This window comes from Neovison vison, chromosome 14 (genome assembly GCF_020171115.1).
Source record: "Neovison vison isolate M4711 chromosome 14, ASM_NN_V1, whole genome shotgun sequence".
Taxonomy (NCBI): Eukaryota; Metazoa; Chordata; class Mammalia; order Carnivora; family Mustelidae; genus Neogale; species Neogale vison.
In genome coordinates this window covers 7964443-7978554 of record NC_058104.1, presented here as the reverse complement: position 1 = coordinate 7978554, position 14112 = coordinate 7964443, and the positions used below count along the sequence as shown (strand labels likewise).

The window sequence follows — 14112 nt, the reverse complement described above, 5'->3', positions numbered from 1 at the left end:
TTGAATAAGCAGATATCATCCAGCATCTGAGATGACATAAGAACCTCACTTTGGCTGTTCCAAACAAGGCCAAAGCTTCCAGACTTTACCAGCTGCCAGTACAGAGTCCCTTCCCTCCGGGAGATGTACGTGTCCAAAGGGGACAGGAAGCACCGATATCAAAGCTTTGTGCCTGGGCATCTCACGTGGCCTCAGAGTCCTCTCCTTGGCATGGGGTCCTGAAGTAACGAGACGCAGCTTAAAAAACAAGCTTTTAATCAACCTCATAAAAAGTTCTTGTGATGGAACTTGAATGGGCCCAGTTGCCCAGGGGGTTGCAGGTGACAGTTTCACATTTCCAGGTTTGGGGGCGGGGGGGTCTCCGGAGGCCAAAGCTGAGTGTGCAGATGCTTGGCGGGCCAGGAGGTAGGTGCACAGATGGACCGTGGCCTTGATTTAATGGGTGCTCGGCAGCTCCAGCTGAAGGTACACTTTGAGATAATCCCACGGTCAAGTAGGTGCTCCAAGAAAATCAGCCCAGAGGAAAAAGACCCTCACCCCAGAGAGCCCTGCGCCCTTCTTCTCTACCACTGCCACCTTGGAGCAGGACCAGGCTGAGGCAACAAGTGCACTTAAAGTTTGCCCTGAAGGGCTGCCTGGTTCAAATCACATCGACAGGCACAGCTTCTGAATTCAGCAGGACATGGAAGAAGCAAGCATGACCTGGTCGAAGCTTTAAATGATCCACCAGCCCCCGGGGTCACCAAGAACTGGTGTTTAATGATGAGGCCTCGAGGGGAAGGGCTACCTTCCACACCGACTGCTTAGCACAAAGCCCTTTGCCACAACCTCCTCCCTCCCCCCAAGGGCGGTGTGCAGGGAGATCGGGCAGGAGGTACGGATGCTAGACAGACATGATGCCGACTTGGAAGGACCAAACTAGAGCACTTGTCCCCTTTTAAAAAAAGATTACAGCAAAGTGATAAGGAAAGTGACAGACGTAGCCCCTCAGAACGAGAACCCCTGCGTGCCTGTCTGCCAGCCCGAGCCAGCGCTGCACCAACACTGGCGTTAAACAGTTCGACGCACGCTCCCAGCGAGGGCCCAGAGTGGTTCCCAGCAGCGGGGCCCTCTGGGCTGCTCTGAGCTGGCTCCAGCTGCGGTCACTGTCCACTGAGAAAGGCCAAGTGCCCTTTGGTGCATCTGTTGGCGTAGTGTCCTTTCTCGCCACACTGGGAACAGCAGGGAGGGAGGAGACAGAAAAAAACCACCATTTTCAAATGCAATTTCCAAGTAAGGTTGCACCCACCGAACACCAGGTTAGGGAGGGGACTCTGAAATTCTCAGCGGCACAGACTTTCATTCAAACACGAAGGAGAAGGAGCTCCAGGGTATAGTGGCCCAGAAGCTGCAGCAGCTCGGCAGATGGACGAACAGCTGCGAGCCAGAGGCTGACGTGAGAGCACACGGCGGGGGAGCTCCTGCAGGCTGGGCCCGTGCGGGCCTGTCCACGGAAGGCCTCACGGTGGGTGGCAGGACGATGAGAATCCCATGGCACCAGCGTTCCCCCACCTGCCTGGGTACCAAGCCCCTCTGTGTGGCTGGCCCGTCACTTACCTTTCTGAGGCACTGTTCTGGAGACAGGAGGCGACAACGTGAGAGAAGCCACCAGGCTCCTCCCCCCAACTCGGGGACTCATTGTCACGGACACGGGGTGCTGCACCCAGTTTTCCCTCCTGGCTCTTGCACACTTGCCCAAGCTACCCCCCAGATGGGTTTGTTACAGGATCAGAGAGATGGGACAATGGTTAGACTTGGGCAAACAGACCCAGAGCATCACTTCAAAAATCTAGCACTGATTCCGACTCGTCCTGGCGGATTATCCAGGCCCTTCCTTTGCTTCTCTTCGTTCATTCTTTTTACTCAGAAAGCGGAAAGGATTTAAAACGCTGAACGGCAGCCTCAAGCACTGAACAGAGGGTCGGGAGGACACAGGTGGGGGCACCCACTCTGCACTAACCCACCCAGGGCCCTCGCAGTCCTGGCTTCCTCGGCTTGGAACGCTGGGCTCTACCCAGTCCCAGCGCAGATCTCCTGCCTGCTCTGTCTCCCGACCCCACAGGCCCCATGTTCTCAAGGCTGCCTGATCTGTAGGTGTGACTGTGGGCTAGTGGCCCGTGGAGCCGCCAGCTGGCCCTTCCCACCAGTGAGAGAAGCAGAGGGGACGAACCAGGCCCCTGCTCACAGCACCTGCCATGTCCTTCGGCCTCCAGAGCTGATCCTAGAGAACCCAGGAGTCCCACGAGGTGCCTGTAAAGTGCGTGCGGTGAGAAGAGGTAGTAGGTTCTAGCTCCACCTAAGTTCAGGATGTAGGAGAACCTGTTGCAGAGTTCCGGGACGAGAGGGGTTGAGGGCCAGGATGCCAGCGACACTGCCTCAGAACACCTGCACGTCCTCGTACTGGGTAGTGACTGGTCGGAGGCACAACCCCTTTTGGTACTCTCCTCACCTGGTGGGACTCAGACTCAGACATCTTCGGCCTTTAGTGGTTTGGGACCCCTGCCGTCCCCTCCCCGCGGAACACAGTCCCCCTCCCACCCAGGAAAGAGCACTAACACTGTTTCAGCGGGGCTGGTCCAGAGCAGGGGCTCGGTGAATGTCTCGTGGCTGTGGGAGTGGCTCAGCCTTCCTGGAGGGAAGGTTCTAGGACCAATTTAAGCTAAGCATACGTCTCCTGACTTGGACCTTCTACTTGTAGGCATGGATGCCGCTATGAGGCAAGAGCTCACAGACCTCTGTGTGTCAGATTCAGCACTGGTTTTAGCAGCAGAAACTAAACTGCTACCAGCAGAGGACTGGTAAACTGCAGTTCTGTTAAGGCACCAGGGAGACAGATTAGATTTACATTTTCTGACAGAATGATCCACAATGTATTATCGAGAAAAAAAAAAAAAAGACTATGGGACATTCTGTATCCCAGGGCCCTATTTATATTAAAATGGACTTTCCTTGCCCTTGTGTGAATATAAAAGTTTGCCACAGCAGTTCTCCACGTGGGACGTGAAGGAGCACCAAAACCCAAAGGTTGTGACGACACAGCCCACGGAATCAAGCGGCTGGTTCAGGAAAGGTGGGAATGGGGACATCACTGCTCCCAACATTTCTGTGTCATCTAAACGTTTCTACCTGAAAGGTAACTTTGTATTTTGTCTAATAATCCCCAAATCTGAAGTTTTTCTGGCCTAGTTCTGTTATCAGTTGTTTCTGCTGACTTCCCTCAGTGGTAGCTGTTTCCTTCTAGGTTTTGTGATTTTTAATTATGAACTCATTTTTCAGGACTTTAGCTGTGGGAATTATGTGATTGGGTTGAGAATAAATTCCTTGTAGAGCCAGGCACCAGGGGCCCCCATGTGGGGCTGTTTCAGATTGGAAAACTCAGTTTATAGCTTTCTAGTCCTCACTGGGGTGTGAATACGGCCCCGAGCTCGTGAAGGTTCCCCTGGTGACTGTAAACTCTGAAGGCATTGACCTCCACCTTTCCATCCACAGCTAAGAATGAGACGCTTTCAAATACGTTTTTAAAAAGTTCACCCATTCCCTGAGGGTGTGTGTGTGTGTGTGTGTGTATTGCTTTTCTTTTCTGTGTGGGCTTAAAGCTTTCTCCCCTTCCCTTGGGGACGCCTTGCAGGATGTGAGGACATCCAGAGGCTTCAGGACTTACTCCCTTCCCGGGGACTTGTGCTTCTATTTCATTACCAGCCTCCCTTTCCTACAAGCTCCGTGCTTTCATCAGCAGTGAATGAATGTGTGAAATGAAGGTGTGATCATTCACTTGGCCTTGGTGCGTCGTGGAAGGAAGCAGGATGGTCTCTAGCCCACCAGAGTAGCCCATTTTCACTCTTCTGGTCCAGAAACAAAGATGGTATCCTTTTTCAAAATGAACTATGTGGGAAATGAGGGAACGGCCTCGCCCCACCCCCCAGCCCTGGGACTCACCTTGTAACAGGTGACCTGCTCCAGCGGCCGGGGTCCCCGGTTGCCTGCGCTGCTGTTTTGACTCTGCATGACCCCGATGACCTGCGGGGCTCTCTGCTGATTGGGAGAAGAGTTCTGACTCGTTAACTGGATCAAGGAGGACGACCTTTGTAATGGCGGATTGTTACTTTGCTGGAAAGAGTTACACAACACGGTTTTACTGCGGAAAACACGTGCACGCAGACTACCAATGGGGACAGGAAAAAAGAGGGCGGGACTGCTCCCGCATGACCAGCAGGAAGAAGGGCTTCCGTGGCGGCCCTGCTCAGGAGAGCGGGCAGAAAAGAAACATCTGGTGATGATGGCAGGAGCCGCTGCCCGAAAAACACCATGCAGACACACAAAAACGGAAAATAAAAGTAGAAAACAAAACACCAAAGAGACGAGGAGGTCTCTGGGGCAGCAGGGCGAGGGCATGAGCAGGCCTTACTTTTGTTTCTGAGGTTCTAGCTTCAGGTCAGGATGAACGCTTGGTTCAGCCAGATGTTTAGCAGCCTACACGGCGAGCAACAGTCACAGAAAAACAGTTGGAGGCTGACGTGCTGACCTGCGGTCTAGGGGCTGAGAGGGCCCTCCACTAGGGAGTCATGTGAGCAAGGGGACAGGGGCTCCTGGGGTGGGGACGGGATGGCTAGGCCACCTCCCAACCAAGAGGGTTCCTGGCTCTGGACCTCGTAAATTCAGGAGCAGGGAGCTAGAAACCCCCGGTTGTCACGGCTGTTTCCACACTCAGGAATTCCTGGCTTTGCGATGGGTTCTATTTGAGTTATCCCACACCCGCCTAAGGGCGGGAGTCAGTGCAAGGAGTCTGGCCGGCCCCATGCCTTCCTGACTTAGCCTGTAGCACGCAAGGATGGACAGGGCTCTGGCAGTGGGCTCAGAGGTCAACCAAGTCAAAGGTAAGAATTCAAGATCAGTAGAGAGGTTTACTCAGCCTGTTGAGACCCTGCTTAGCGTACCCGAACAGCCTTTCTTCTGGGCCCCCAACCCTCCACTTCCCATAACCAAACCCTGGGTGCCCTTCGATTTGGTCGGGGGCGGGCGCTGCAGATTCCCATTTGTCTCTGGCATCTCTTCCTTTTATGCTCGAGAGGATCACCTCATTGTGGGGTCGTGGGACCCCCTTGTCTAGGAAGGTGGAGCCAGCTGGTCCTTCATCCCTGCTCCCAGCCCGCCCTCCCTGCCAGGAGCCTCCGCACGGGGCAGCAAGGACACTGGCACACGGGCGGGAGGACCGGTCAGCCCCAGGTCAGCTCGCAGGTGCTCCTGCTCGGCTGTGGGACCTCAAGTGAGGCCCGCCCTCGAGGACTTTGTTTCCCTGTTTATAAAGGGAAGGGCTGGAACCTGAAGCAAGAGCAGCAGACCCATAGCGCCCGTGCTGCCCTCCACTCTGGCTCCCGGGGGGGCGCCGCACGGCCACTCGCCAGGCCAGAAGGGAAGAGAAGCCCAGGGAGCATTCGGCTCTCGCAGACAGCCCTCCACCTCTAGAGGGGGATGCATGCAGAGTTTTCTGCTGGAACTCAGGGTGACTCCCCTCCTGTCCCACCTCCTCCCCTGCCTTGCACATGTCGCCGGTCGGGTGGGTGGCCGACTGCGTGCCAGGGCAGGCACCGCTGGGGCCGGGGCACGGTACCTTTGTCGGAGGCTGCGTCTGCTGTGGCAGTGGGGGCTGCTCGGTGGTTCCCATCGGCAGTTCAAATCGAGGGCTGGTCACCCCGCAGCCAGAGGGTATGAGAACAAGGGGAGGAGAAGAGGGGATGAGAGAGGGGCCAGGCCAGGCACTGTTCTCCAACTCTGGCTCTGGGAAATCACAGGCAGCCTCTCTGCCCAGACCCAGGGCAAGCCTGGACGCGGGCTGGGTGCTGGCTCTCTGCTCTGTCCCTGAAGCCTTGGGAAAGAGGCGAAAAGAATGGACTCGCCTGGACTCGCCAGCTCTGCTCATACCCATAGCCGTGGGACCTGCAGCAAGTGCTGCCCTCCCACAACATGCACCCCTTTCCCGAGGGTCTGGCTCAGCTGCCAGACCACACAGGACACGCTCCCTGGCTCTCGCCTCGGGAGTGGGACCAAGTGCGCAGCACCCACCCACCTGCCCACGTGTGGCAGTGACCGGGCACCTGCGCTTCTGTGCAGGTTTCAGTGGGGTGGACGGAAGCAGCCCGGGGACTGGGGGACGCCACTGTTCTGCAGTCCCCGGAGAAGTCCGACTCCATAGTCACCCCAAGTGACAGATGTGCGTGAAGGCCCATGAGAGGAGCTATGAGCCCTGCTGGGCGAGGAGATCCCAGCTTCCGGTGCCAGCCCTACCGCCACGAGGCCTGGCCAGTGGCTGAGCCCTGAGCCTCGGTGTTCTCAGGTGTGAAATGGGGACATTCTCTATTCTATTCACACACACTCTTGTGAAGAAATATCTGAACTAGTGTACATGGAACCTCGAGGTTACAGCCTCCACAGAGGAGGCCCCCAAACTGAAGTCTCCTTCCTTTAGGGCCCAGGTTCTTAACCAGAGGTCCCTAACTGACATGCAAGACATGAGCTTTCCTGGACCACGGAGAGCAGCTTTCTTCAGATCTAGGACCCAGGAACGGTTAAGTGCTGGCCTACAAGGCAGAGCCACCTCTGAGCTCAGGGAGCAGTAGTGGCCCCGACCCCAGGCCCAGTTGTGACACCGGCAGTGATCAAAGGCCAGGTGGACACAGGAAAGATCTAGAGGGCAGCAGGGCCTGGGGCAGGAGCAGGGTGGGAGAATAGGGTCTGGTTACTCACTGCATGAATTTACACGAGGGCCCCTCTGGGCAGAATCCCACGAGGTAATTCACACAGATGACTCTCCGTGTGTGCCGGTGCCTGCACAGGGGACCTGCGGAACCAAGTGTCCAGGACGTTCAGACGCCCTGCTTCGGGGGATGCCCTCGTGCCCCTGGGCTGGTCAGAGCCCTGCCCACACCACTGCCTGGGGTGCAGAGAACGAGAGCAAGGCCCAAGATGCGGGCTTTGCCTCGTATCCATTCACGGGGGATAGCAGGCAGGGCCCACGACCTCTTCAATGCTAGTTTCCTTATGGAAAATACGGGAGAGGGACGCCTGGGTGGCTCGGTTGGACGACTGCTTTCGGCTCAGGTCATGATCCCGGAGTCCCAGGATCGAGTCTCCCAGCTCCCAGCTCCACGGGGAGTCTGCTTCTCCCTCTGACCTTCTCCTCGCTCATGCTCTCTCTCACTGCCTCTCTCTCAAATAAATAAATAAAATCTTTGGAAAAAAAAAAAAGAAAGAAAGAAAAAGAAAATACGGGAGAGAAGGCCGTCCATGCGGGAGGTCTGGGAGGCTCAGGTGACCTCCTGCCCCACTAACCTCACTAGCCCCAGAAGGAACAGGTGGGACAGGCAGAGGGTCGTGTGGGTATAGGAAGAGAGGACTGGCCTCTTGTCGGGGGCCCGGCCACCCGACACCTACCGTGCTTGCAGAAGCCACGGTCGTACCAAGGGCAGTCCTTGATCTTGGACTCGGGGTCGATGTGCAGGAAGGGGCACTCCTTGTTGCTGCACTCCCCTGCGGGGAAAGCCAGGCACACATCCAGCGGGGAACCTCGGCAACAGGGGCTCAGAGCCCCCCTCAGCTTTTCTCAAGGCTGTGGCCTGCTGTCTGGCAGAGGGTCAGGTGCTTCTCATGTCCCCTCCTGGCCTGACAAGTCCTGAGCCCCACGACAGTATCATAGAGCCTTAGTCTCCTGACCTGTACAGGGTCTGTGCAAGTCAGGAGACTAAGGCTCTGTGATACTGCCAGACATACCAGAAATCGCTGTGAGGTGCAGCCCACCCCTCCCCAGGCGTCCCCCCACTCCGGCCATGCTGGCACCCCACCCGTGCCTCCACTGACCAGCCCCTTCTTAGTCTTCCGATCCCAGCTCTGCTCTCGACTCCTCATACGGGCCTTCCCTGACCACTCAGCCTAAAGGCCACGATGGTCCCCGTGTGGTCCCATCACAGTCTAGCCCCTCGAGAGCATGTCCTGCAATAATCTCCATCTTTGTCTCACTGGTGTCAGTGGCCTCTTTCCCTGGGCCACTAGGGCAAAAGCACCGCGGGACAAGGACTAGGTCTGTCCTGTTTACTAGGATCCTCACTTGTGTCCCAGGTGAGAGGTGCTGCAGACAGTACCCACGCACCTGGTGAGGTTCTGTCGGGGGGCGCACCTGAGGCATCGGGGGGCTGCCGGGCCCAGCAGGAATGAAGGAACCCAGACCAGGTGCCCTGAAATGTCTGTCCAGGAGGGCTGGTTCCTGCCTTTGGGTCCAGATGGGAGATGGCTCCCATGGAAGGGGATGCCCCCTTCCCGTGCTGATTCCAGTATGGGTGAGGCAGGGTTGGGAAGCCTGGGTCCTATTTCTGACCCTCTGTGCTCTAACTTCACAGCTTACGCTACCTCTACAAAAAAAGCCACAACTGTCTTTAATAACCTGGTGGGCCACCCCTGTTGGGCTGCTGGAATTTGCAACCGTGCGGCATGCCTAGCACCACCCAGCCCACCGCGGGGAGCAGAGCAGGCGTCCGACCTCCTGCCAGGCCCCAGCACAGGGCCAGCATCGCAGAGCCAAGGCCCACCCTCATCCTGACCAACAGGGCTGTTTTCTGTGCAATCTGGCCCCCAGCAGAGAGCCAGTGCCACCAGGGAGCATAACAGCTCTGCTGAGCCCTGGCCCACCCCAGCTTCTCCACGCAGTCCGCTCAGGACAGGAAAGGGCACTCATGTTCTCTACACAGGGATTGAGGCGATCTCAAGGTGAGGAGTGGAGCTCTTTGCCACCAGGAGACAGCCCCCCGCTTACAAACTATACCTGGGATCACTTTCCCAGAGAGAAGGAACCAACTGAAGCCCCGGGGACAAGGAGTCACCATGCTGGAAGCGGCAGTTGATTTAGAGGAAAAGGCCACTGGGAGCAGAAAGGCGGCCTCCAGCCAGCTGCACTGCGCCCTCACTTGCTACATGACCCTGCATGGTCGCCCAAACTCCCCAAAGTACTGGAAACTAGCGGGCCAGCTGAACTTGGTGGGCACGGCCTAAGGTTCTGAGGCAGAAAGCTGGGAGATGGCAGAAAATGCGGGTACCCGAGCAGCTGCTTCTCCCCTCTGGGCCTCAGATCTGCGTGAAGCCTCCCCGGGGCTCCCAAAGGTGGGCATCTGCTCACCAAACTTGGAGTAGAAGTAGCACTCGGGCATCTTGGTCATGTCGTACTCATGCAGGAACTCACACTGGTCCCCCTTCTTGCACAGTCCCCGCAGCCAGTGTTTGCACACGACGGTCTTCTCACCGCTGATGTGGCGGAAGGGACACATGCCCCCTGCCGAGGAAGATGGGGTGCCATGAGGAGGGCGGGGCCTGCATCCCACACATCCCTCCACTACCCGAGAGCGACAGGTCCTGGAAGGTGGTGGATACCTCTTGGCGGAAGGCTATGTGATTTCAGGCAGCACAGAGCCACACATCTCAAGTTTCAGTACTTAGTTTACGTCCGTGTGTTTTGAAAAGACCTAACTAAAGCATCGAATCATGATTTCATAGACATCTCTAAGGGTGGGGGGGAATGAGCTTATTTCTTAACTGAATCATAGTTCTAATGATATACGTAGACTTGGCAAAAAATTGTAGGGGTAGTAAAGGAAAGGCTTAGGTCTGGGAAACACAACCCATTATAAGAAACAAGGTAGGGGCGCCTGGGTGGCTCCATGGGTTAAGGCTCTGCCTTCGGCTCAGGTCATGATCCCAGAGTCCTGGGATCGAGCCCTGCATCGGGCTCTCTGCTCAGCGGGGAGCCTGCTTCCTCCTCCCTCTCTCTGCCTGCCTCTCTGCCCACTTGTGATCTCTGCCTGTCAAATAAATAAGTAAAAATCTTAAAAAAAAAAAAAAAAAAAAAAGAAACAAGGTAAAGAGGCCCACCCACAGAAGCCTGGACTCCAAGCAGGTTTCACCTCTAGTTATGAGTGCCCACTTAGCACCAAGAATTAAGAAAGAAAATCAACCTTGGAACTGAAGAAACGCATTGTATACAAACTGGGGGAGGTCTCCCTTCTGTAGTAGGACCTGAGCGATCAGCCGCCAGCTGGGACAGAGCCATATCCTTGGAAACTCCTATTTCTAACTTGTGGCTTGGCAGGACCACTGGGAAGGCCCAATCGGAATGAGGCTGTGACTGGGAAAGAGCTAGACCAGACCATTCTAACGGAACTTTGCAGGGATGCTCTTATATCTATGCCATCCAATATGACGGTCCTGGGCCACATGTGTTAACTAACTAGGAGCCACGTGTGGCCAGTGGCTCCTAGTTAGTAAACACAGAGAGAGCCGCAGTGCCCTGTGTTAAGGACAGCTGTCTGATAGAAGGTGGCGGGTCAGAAGGCAGAATTACCAAGTCCAGGCATGGGAAGAAGACCAGGGGTCCAGTGGGAGATGAGAGTCTAACCAGACAGCCCCAATCAACTTGGCTGATCTACCCAGCACGTCTACTGTTTCTGTAGTAAGTGACTGGGTTATAGCACCAAACTTGCCGAAAGCATCCATTAAAACCATTCCCTTGCTCTAATTCTGTGCTCCTTACTCACTGATAAAAATTCAGTTTCCAAATAAATTTGCCTACAGGAAGAAAAATGCCCAGACCTATACATGGCACGTAAGGTCCCAGCAAGCAATCTGTCTCTTTCTGAATTAGTGGATAGTCTGGTTCCAGGAGCCCCTGTTGGAGTCTGGTTAGTATGAACAAGCCTCCCCAGGACGGACCACTGCTGGGTTTTGGATGACATGATACAGAGGATAATGAGCCTGTATAGACTGTAGAAGCAGAAAGGCTTCTACTGGCTCAGCCACTCACTAACTTTGCAATCTTGAAAAGTTCCTGAATACCTCAGTGCTTGGCCCTTCTGACCATGTCACAGGTCAGCTTGTGGCCACAGGCTAAGTGAGGTGAGGAGGCAGACTCAGAGTGAGGTTCCGTCCTGTGTTGTAGGTTTCAGGCAGAATACCCCCTCATGTTCCTCGCCTGTGAAGTGCAGTAATTTCATCTAGGGACACAGCTAGTCTTTAGAAAGCAATGCAAGCCAGAGGCCGGCTGGCCTACGAGTCTGCTAGGGGGCAGGGTGGTGGAAAGCACCTTAGGATGAACGTTGGGGAGTCAGGGGTTTCTTACCTTTGCCACAGGCAGCTTTCAAAAAGAATTCACAGACAGCAGCCCCTGACTCTGCAGAAGGAAAGGAGAGGCGTCAAACAAAGTGAGGTGTGCCTGGGGACAGCTGAAGACAAGGGGAGGGGACCCCTCTTGCCTTTGACCCATGAAGGGTTCAGGGTCTGCCCCCCGCCCAAAAAAAAGCAAGGCCTGGCAAACACCAAACAAAGCTGCTCATTTCAGACACTCACTACAAAGTGAGACATCGATGTTGAGACCAGTCACTCTAAGAGCCTCCTCTAAGTGAGATGCTTTCAAGGAGTTAGGAGTGGGTGTGGGAAGGATGGGGCACAAATTCACAGAAGTTAAGTACCCCCAGTTCGAACTCAGATTTTCCAGAGGGCTAACTCACAGGCCCTTTAACATGAGGCAAAAGGAGGGAATGAGCTCACAGGAGGCACAAACAATCCAATGGGGACTATGAGGCGGAACAAGCTCCAGAGAAGGGGTGGGCCTCAGAGGAGATGCTACTCCAGAGGGAAGAGCGTAATGGAAGGCGCAGAGGCACTCTGGCTGCCCGTGATCTAGTTCATAGTGGTGCAATACCAACACAATTATTAAAGGCACAGTCTTCTGCTTCCCCAGAGGCAGCCATGGTGTCTGTTAGTGACTCCAGGGGGTAAGCCTTCAAAATGAGCCCAGGAATTCACTCGCCATGGCTGCTAGAATAAACCGTCCATGGCTTCACAGTTTTCTCTACCAGCCGGCACGTCAGAGTTGGTGAAAATCCACCAACAGTGTCTTGGAAAGCCACTTTCATACCTTGCTTTGCTAACTTGTGAGATTCCTTGGCTTCTGGAAAGCAGGCAGATTTTGCTAGGGCAGACTTAAGGCTGTCAAGGGGGTATCACCATTTGCATCTCAAAAAGCTTAAGGCAAAAAGTTGTCACTTATTTGCATTTCAAAAAGTTGAAAAAGCTTTACATTAAGAAAAGCATCATAGAAGAATATTTCTGGGCTCTTCTCAGAGGCTAACAGTTGCTTCATTCCTTGAAGCCAGAAGTCCACAGACCTGGGGCCTGGGTCTCAGGCAGACAGGTTAAGAGTATGCCTTCAGGGGAGAACTGACACTTCTCCCAATCTAAGATAACAATGAAGTGCTGCGACAAAGGAGAAAAGGTTGTGGCCTCCCACGGCTTTAACACCCTGAAGTGGCTTGTGGGCAGAGTGCTGAGGGTGACTATCAAGTCTGAGGTCCAAACTAGGGCAGCACCTGTGGCCAGGCATGTCCTTCACCCTCTTCAGAACAGGTATGTAGGCCCCTCGCTACTCACCTGCCCTCACCACTTAAGTATGGGCGGTCCCAGGCTGGAGAAAGGTGGGTGGGAAGGAGTTGCCCTGCATGGATGGTTTCATGGCCTCAGGCTAATGCCATCAACACAGGGAAAGGCCACATGGGCAAAGGTGGTCGTGCACACGAAGGCAGGAAGTGATCACATGTGTCCACTGGTCAGCAGCCGCTTGGAAGATGTGTATTGTAGAGATGCAGGTCATGTGTGTATAAAATAAGGTTGCCAGAAGTATGTTTCAGGGGTAGAAGCAATATCTTACAGAGAAGCGTCTGCATGAGTGGGACAACTCAGGTCATGTGTGCATGAGAAATGTGGCCACTTCAGGGGAATGAGGCTGCAGGGAGGCCCCTCCAGGCCACAGAGTCACGGAAGAACAGGCCTCTGGCAGTTATGGGACACAGCACAGGGAACTGCAGACTGAACCAGTCAAGAACACTGGAGAGCTCACCTGGCTCCACCACGTATCTAGTTGCTACCGACTTGTCTTCGGCATGTCCCTTCCCCGCCCAGGCCTCAGATGCCCCATCTGTGCACTGAACCCAAGGGCCTCTAAGCTTTAATGTTACAACATTAGATTCCAAGTATGTCCAGAAAGGAGAGAAGAAAACTGCTAGTTTATTTTAAAGCACTAGACAGCACCTAAGTTGGGGGTGGGGGAGCTACCATCTGAGGGTGGAGAATGAAGGCAGCTCAAGCAGCTGCTCAGGTGTGATAAATGGCCTGAACTGGGGCCCAGAGGAAAAGTGAGGGATTAGGCTCCCAGGAGTGCACATCCTACAGAGGAGCTTGAGAGTCTAACCTAGAATCTCCCACAGAGAGAGACAGTGGGCCTTCCTCCAGTAAGACTCTTCCAAGCGCCCAGTTTTGATGAAAGCAAGGAGAGGGTGCTCAAAGTGGGGGGGGGGTGCTGGAGGTGGAGAGAAGGAATACCTAACTATTTTCTTTTAATTAGGGGAGGGAAGTAATTTCCGATCCGGGACACCAGCTTTCATTCAAGACATATGAACAGCCAGACCTCCTGAAGACTGTATTAGAATAGTCCCAGGGGTTCAGAGCTTGGAGAAAGGGGGGCTCCCGAGTCTGAATGGGGGAAGAAGGATCCCAGGATAGGCGAGGAGTTCCAGGACCGATGGGGAGAAGGTCCCAGGACCCAGGGAGAGGGCGTCCCGAACCGAGGGGGAGGGGTCCCGAGGCCGAGTCGGTCGCGCCCCTCGCCCGCGGCCCCGCGCTCACTGTCCATGCCGGGGAAGGGCAGCGGCTGTGCCCCGAGTTGCTGCTCCACTGCGATCTCCAAGTCGAACTTGATGTGGTCCACGCTGGCGATGATTTCCTGCATGGCGGCGGCGGCGGCCACACCGGCCCGACTACTCCTCAGGTCCCTCGCCGCCCTCGCACCTCTACCCGCCACCGGCCCCGCCGCACACGGTCCTCCGCCTCGCCTTGCCTCGCCGCCGCCACCGCCGCCGCCGCCCGAAGGATGCCGGGAGCTCCCGGAGCCCGCGCCGGCCTTTGGCTTGTCCAGACCCGGCCAACAGAGCCGGGAGTACGGGACGCTTCGCTAGGCCAGGCTAGCCGCCAGCCGAACTCCCGCCT

At 55.4% G+C, this 14112-nt stretch overlaps 1 protein-coding gene across 4 annotated transcripts; it reads right to left on the bottom strand.

Moving 5' to 3' along the window:
- Positions 1 to 238: 238 nt before the first annotated feature.
- Positions 239 to 13976, bottom strand: CPSF4 (cleavage and polyadenylation specific factor 4). 4 transcript variants are annotated; one of them, XM_044234188.1, is made up of 8 exons: positions 13753 to 13976; positions 11192 to 11242; positions 9200 to 9352; positions 7468 to 7563; positions 6781 to 6874; positions 5648 to 5720; positions 3976 to 4146; positions 1062 to 1211 (listed from the first exon to the last, which is right to left on the bottom strand). In XM_044234188.1, the coding sequence occupies exons 1-8, from the start codon at positions 13853 to 13855 to the stop codon at positions 1143 to 1145; spliced, it is 810 nt and encodes a 269-aa protein (XP_044090123.1). In that variant the 5' UTR covers positions 13856 to 13976; the 3' UTR covers positions 1062 to 1142. The 4 variants fall into 4 exon arrangements, with proteins under 4 accessions (XP_044090126.1, XP_044090123.1, XP_044090124.1 ...); XM_044234189.1 differs by having other exon boundaries at positions 3976 to 4071; XM_044234190.1 differs by having other exon boundaries at positions 3976 to 4068.
- Positions 13977 to 14112: the final 136 nt, after the last annotated feature.

What these genes read in the sequence shown, in the direction of transcription:
- CPSF4 (XM_044234191.1), bottom strand. Translation starts at nt 13,855, where the DNA reads ATGCAGGAAATCATCGCCAGCGTGGACCACATCAAGTTCGACTTGGAG. An exon ending in CCGTGGCTTCTGCAAGCACG is followed by an intron (nt 5,721 to 7,467) that starts GTAGGTGTCGGG and finishes CGGGGTGACCAG; the next exon opens with CCCTCGATTTGAACTGCCGA. An exon ending in AGACGCAGCCTCCGACAAAG is followed by an intron (nt 4,072 to 5,647) that starts GTACCGTGCCCC and finishes TCTCCCAATCAG; the next exon opens with CAGAGAGCCCCGCAGGTCAT.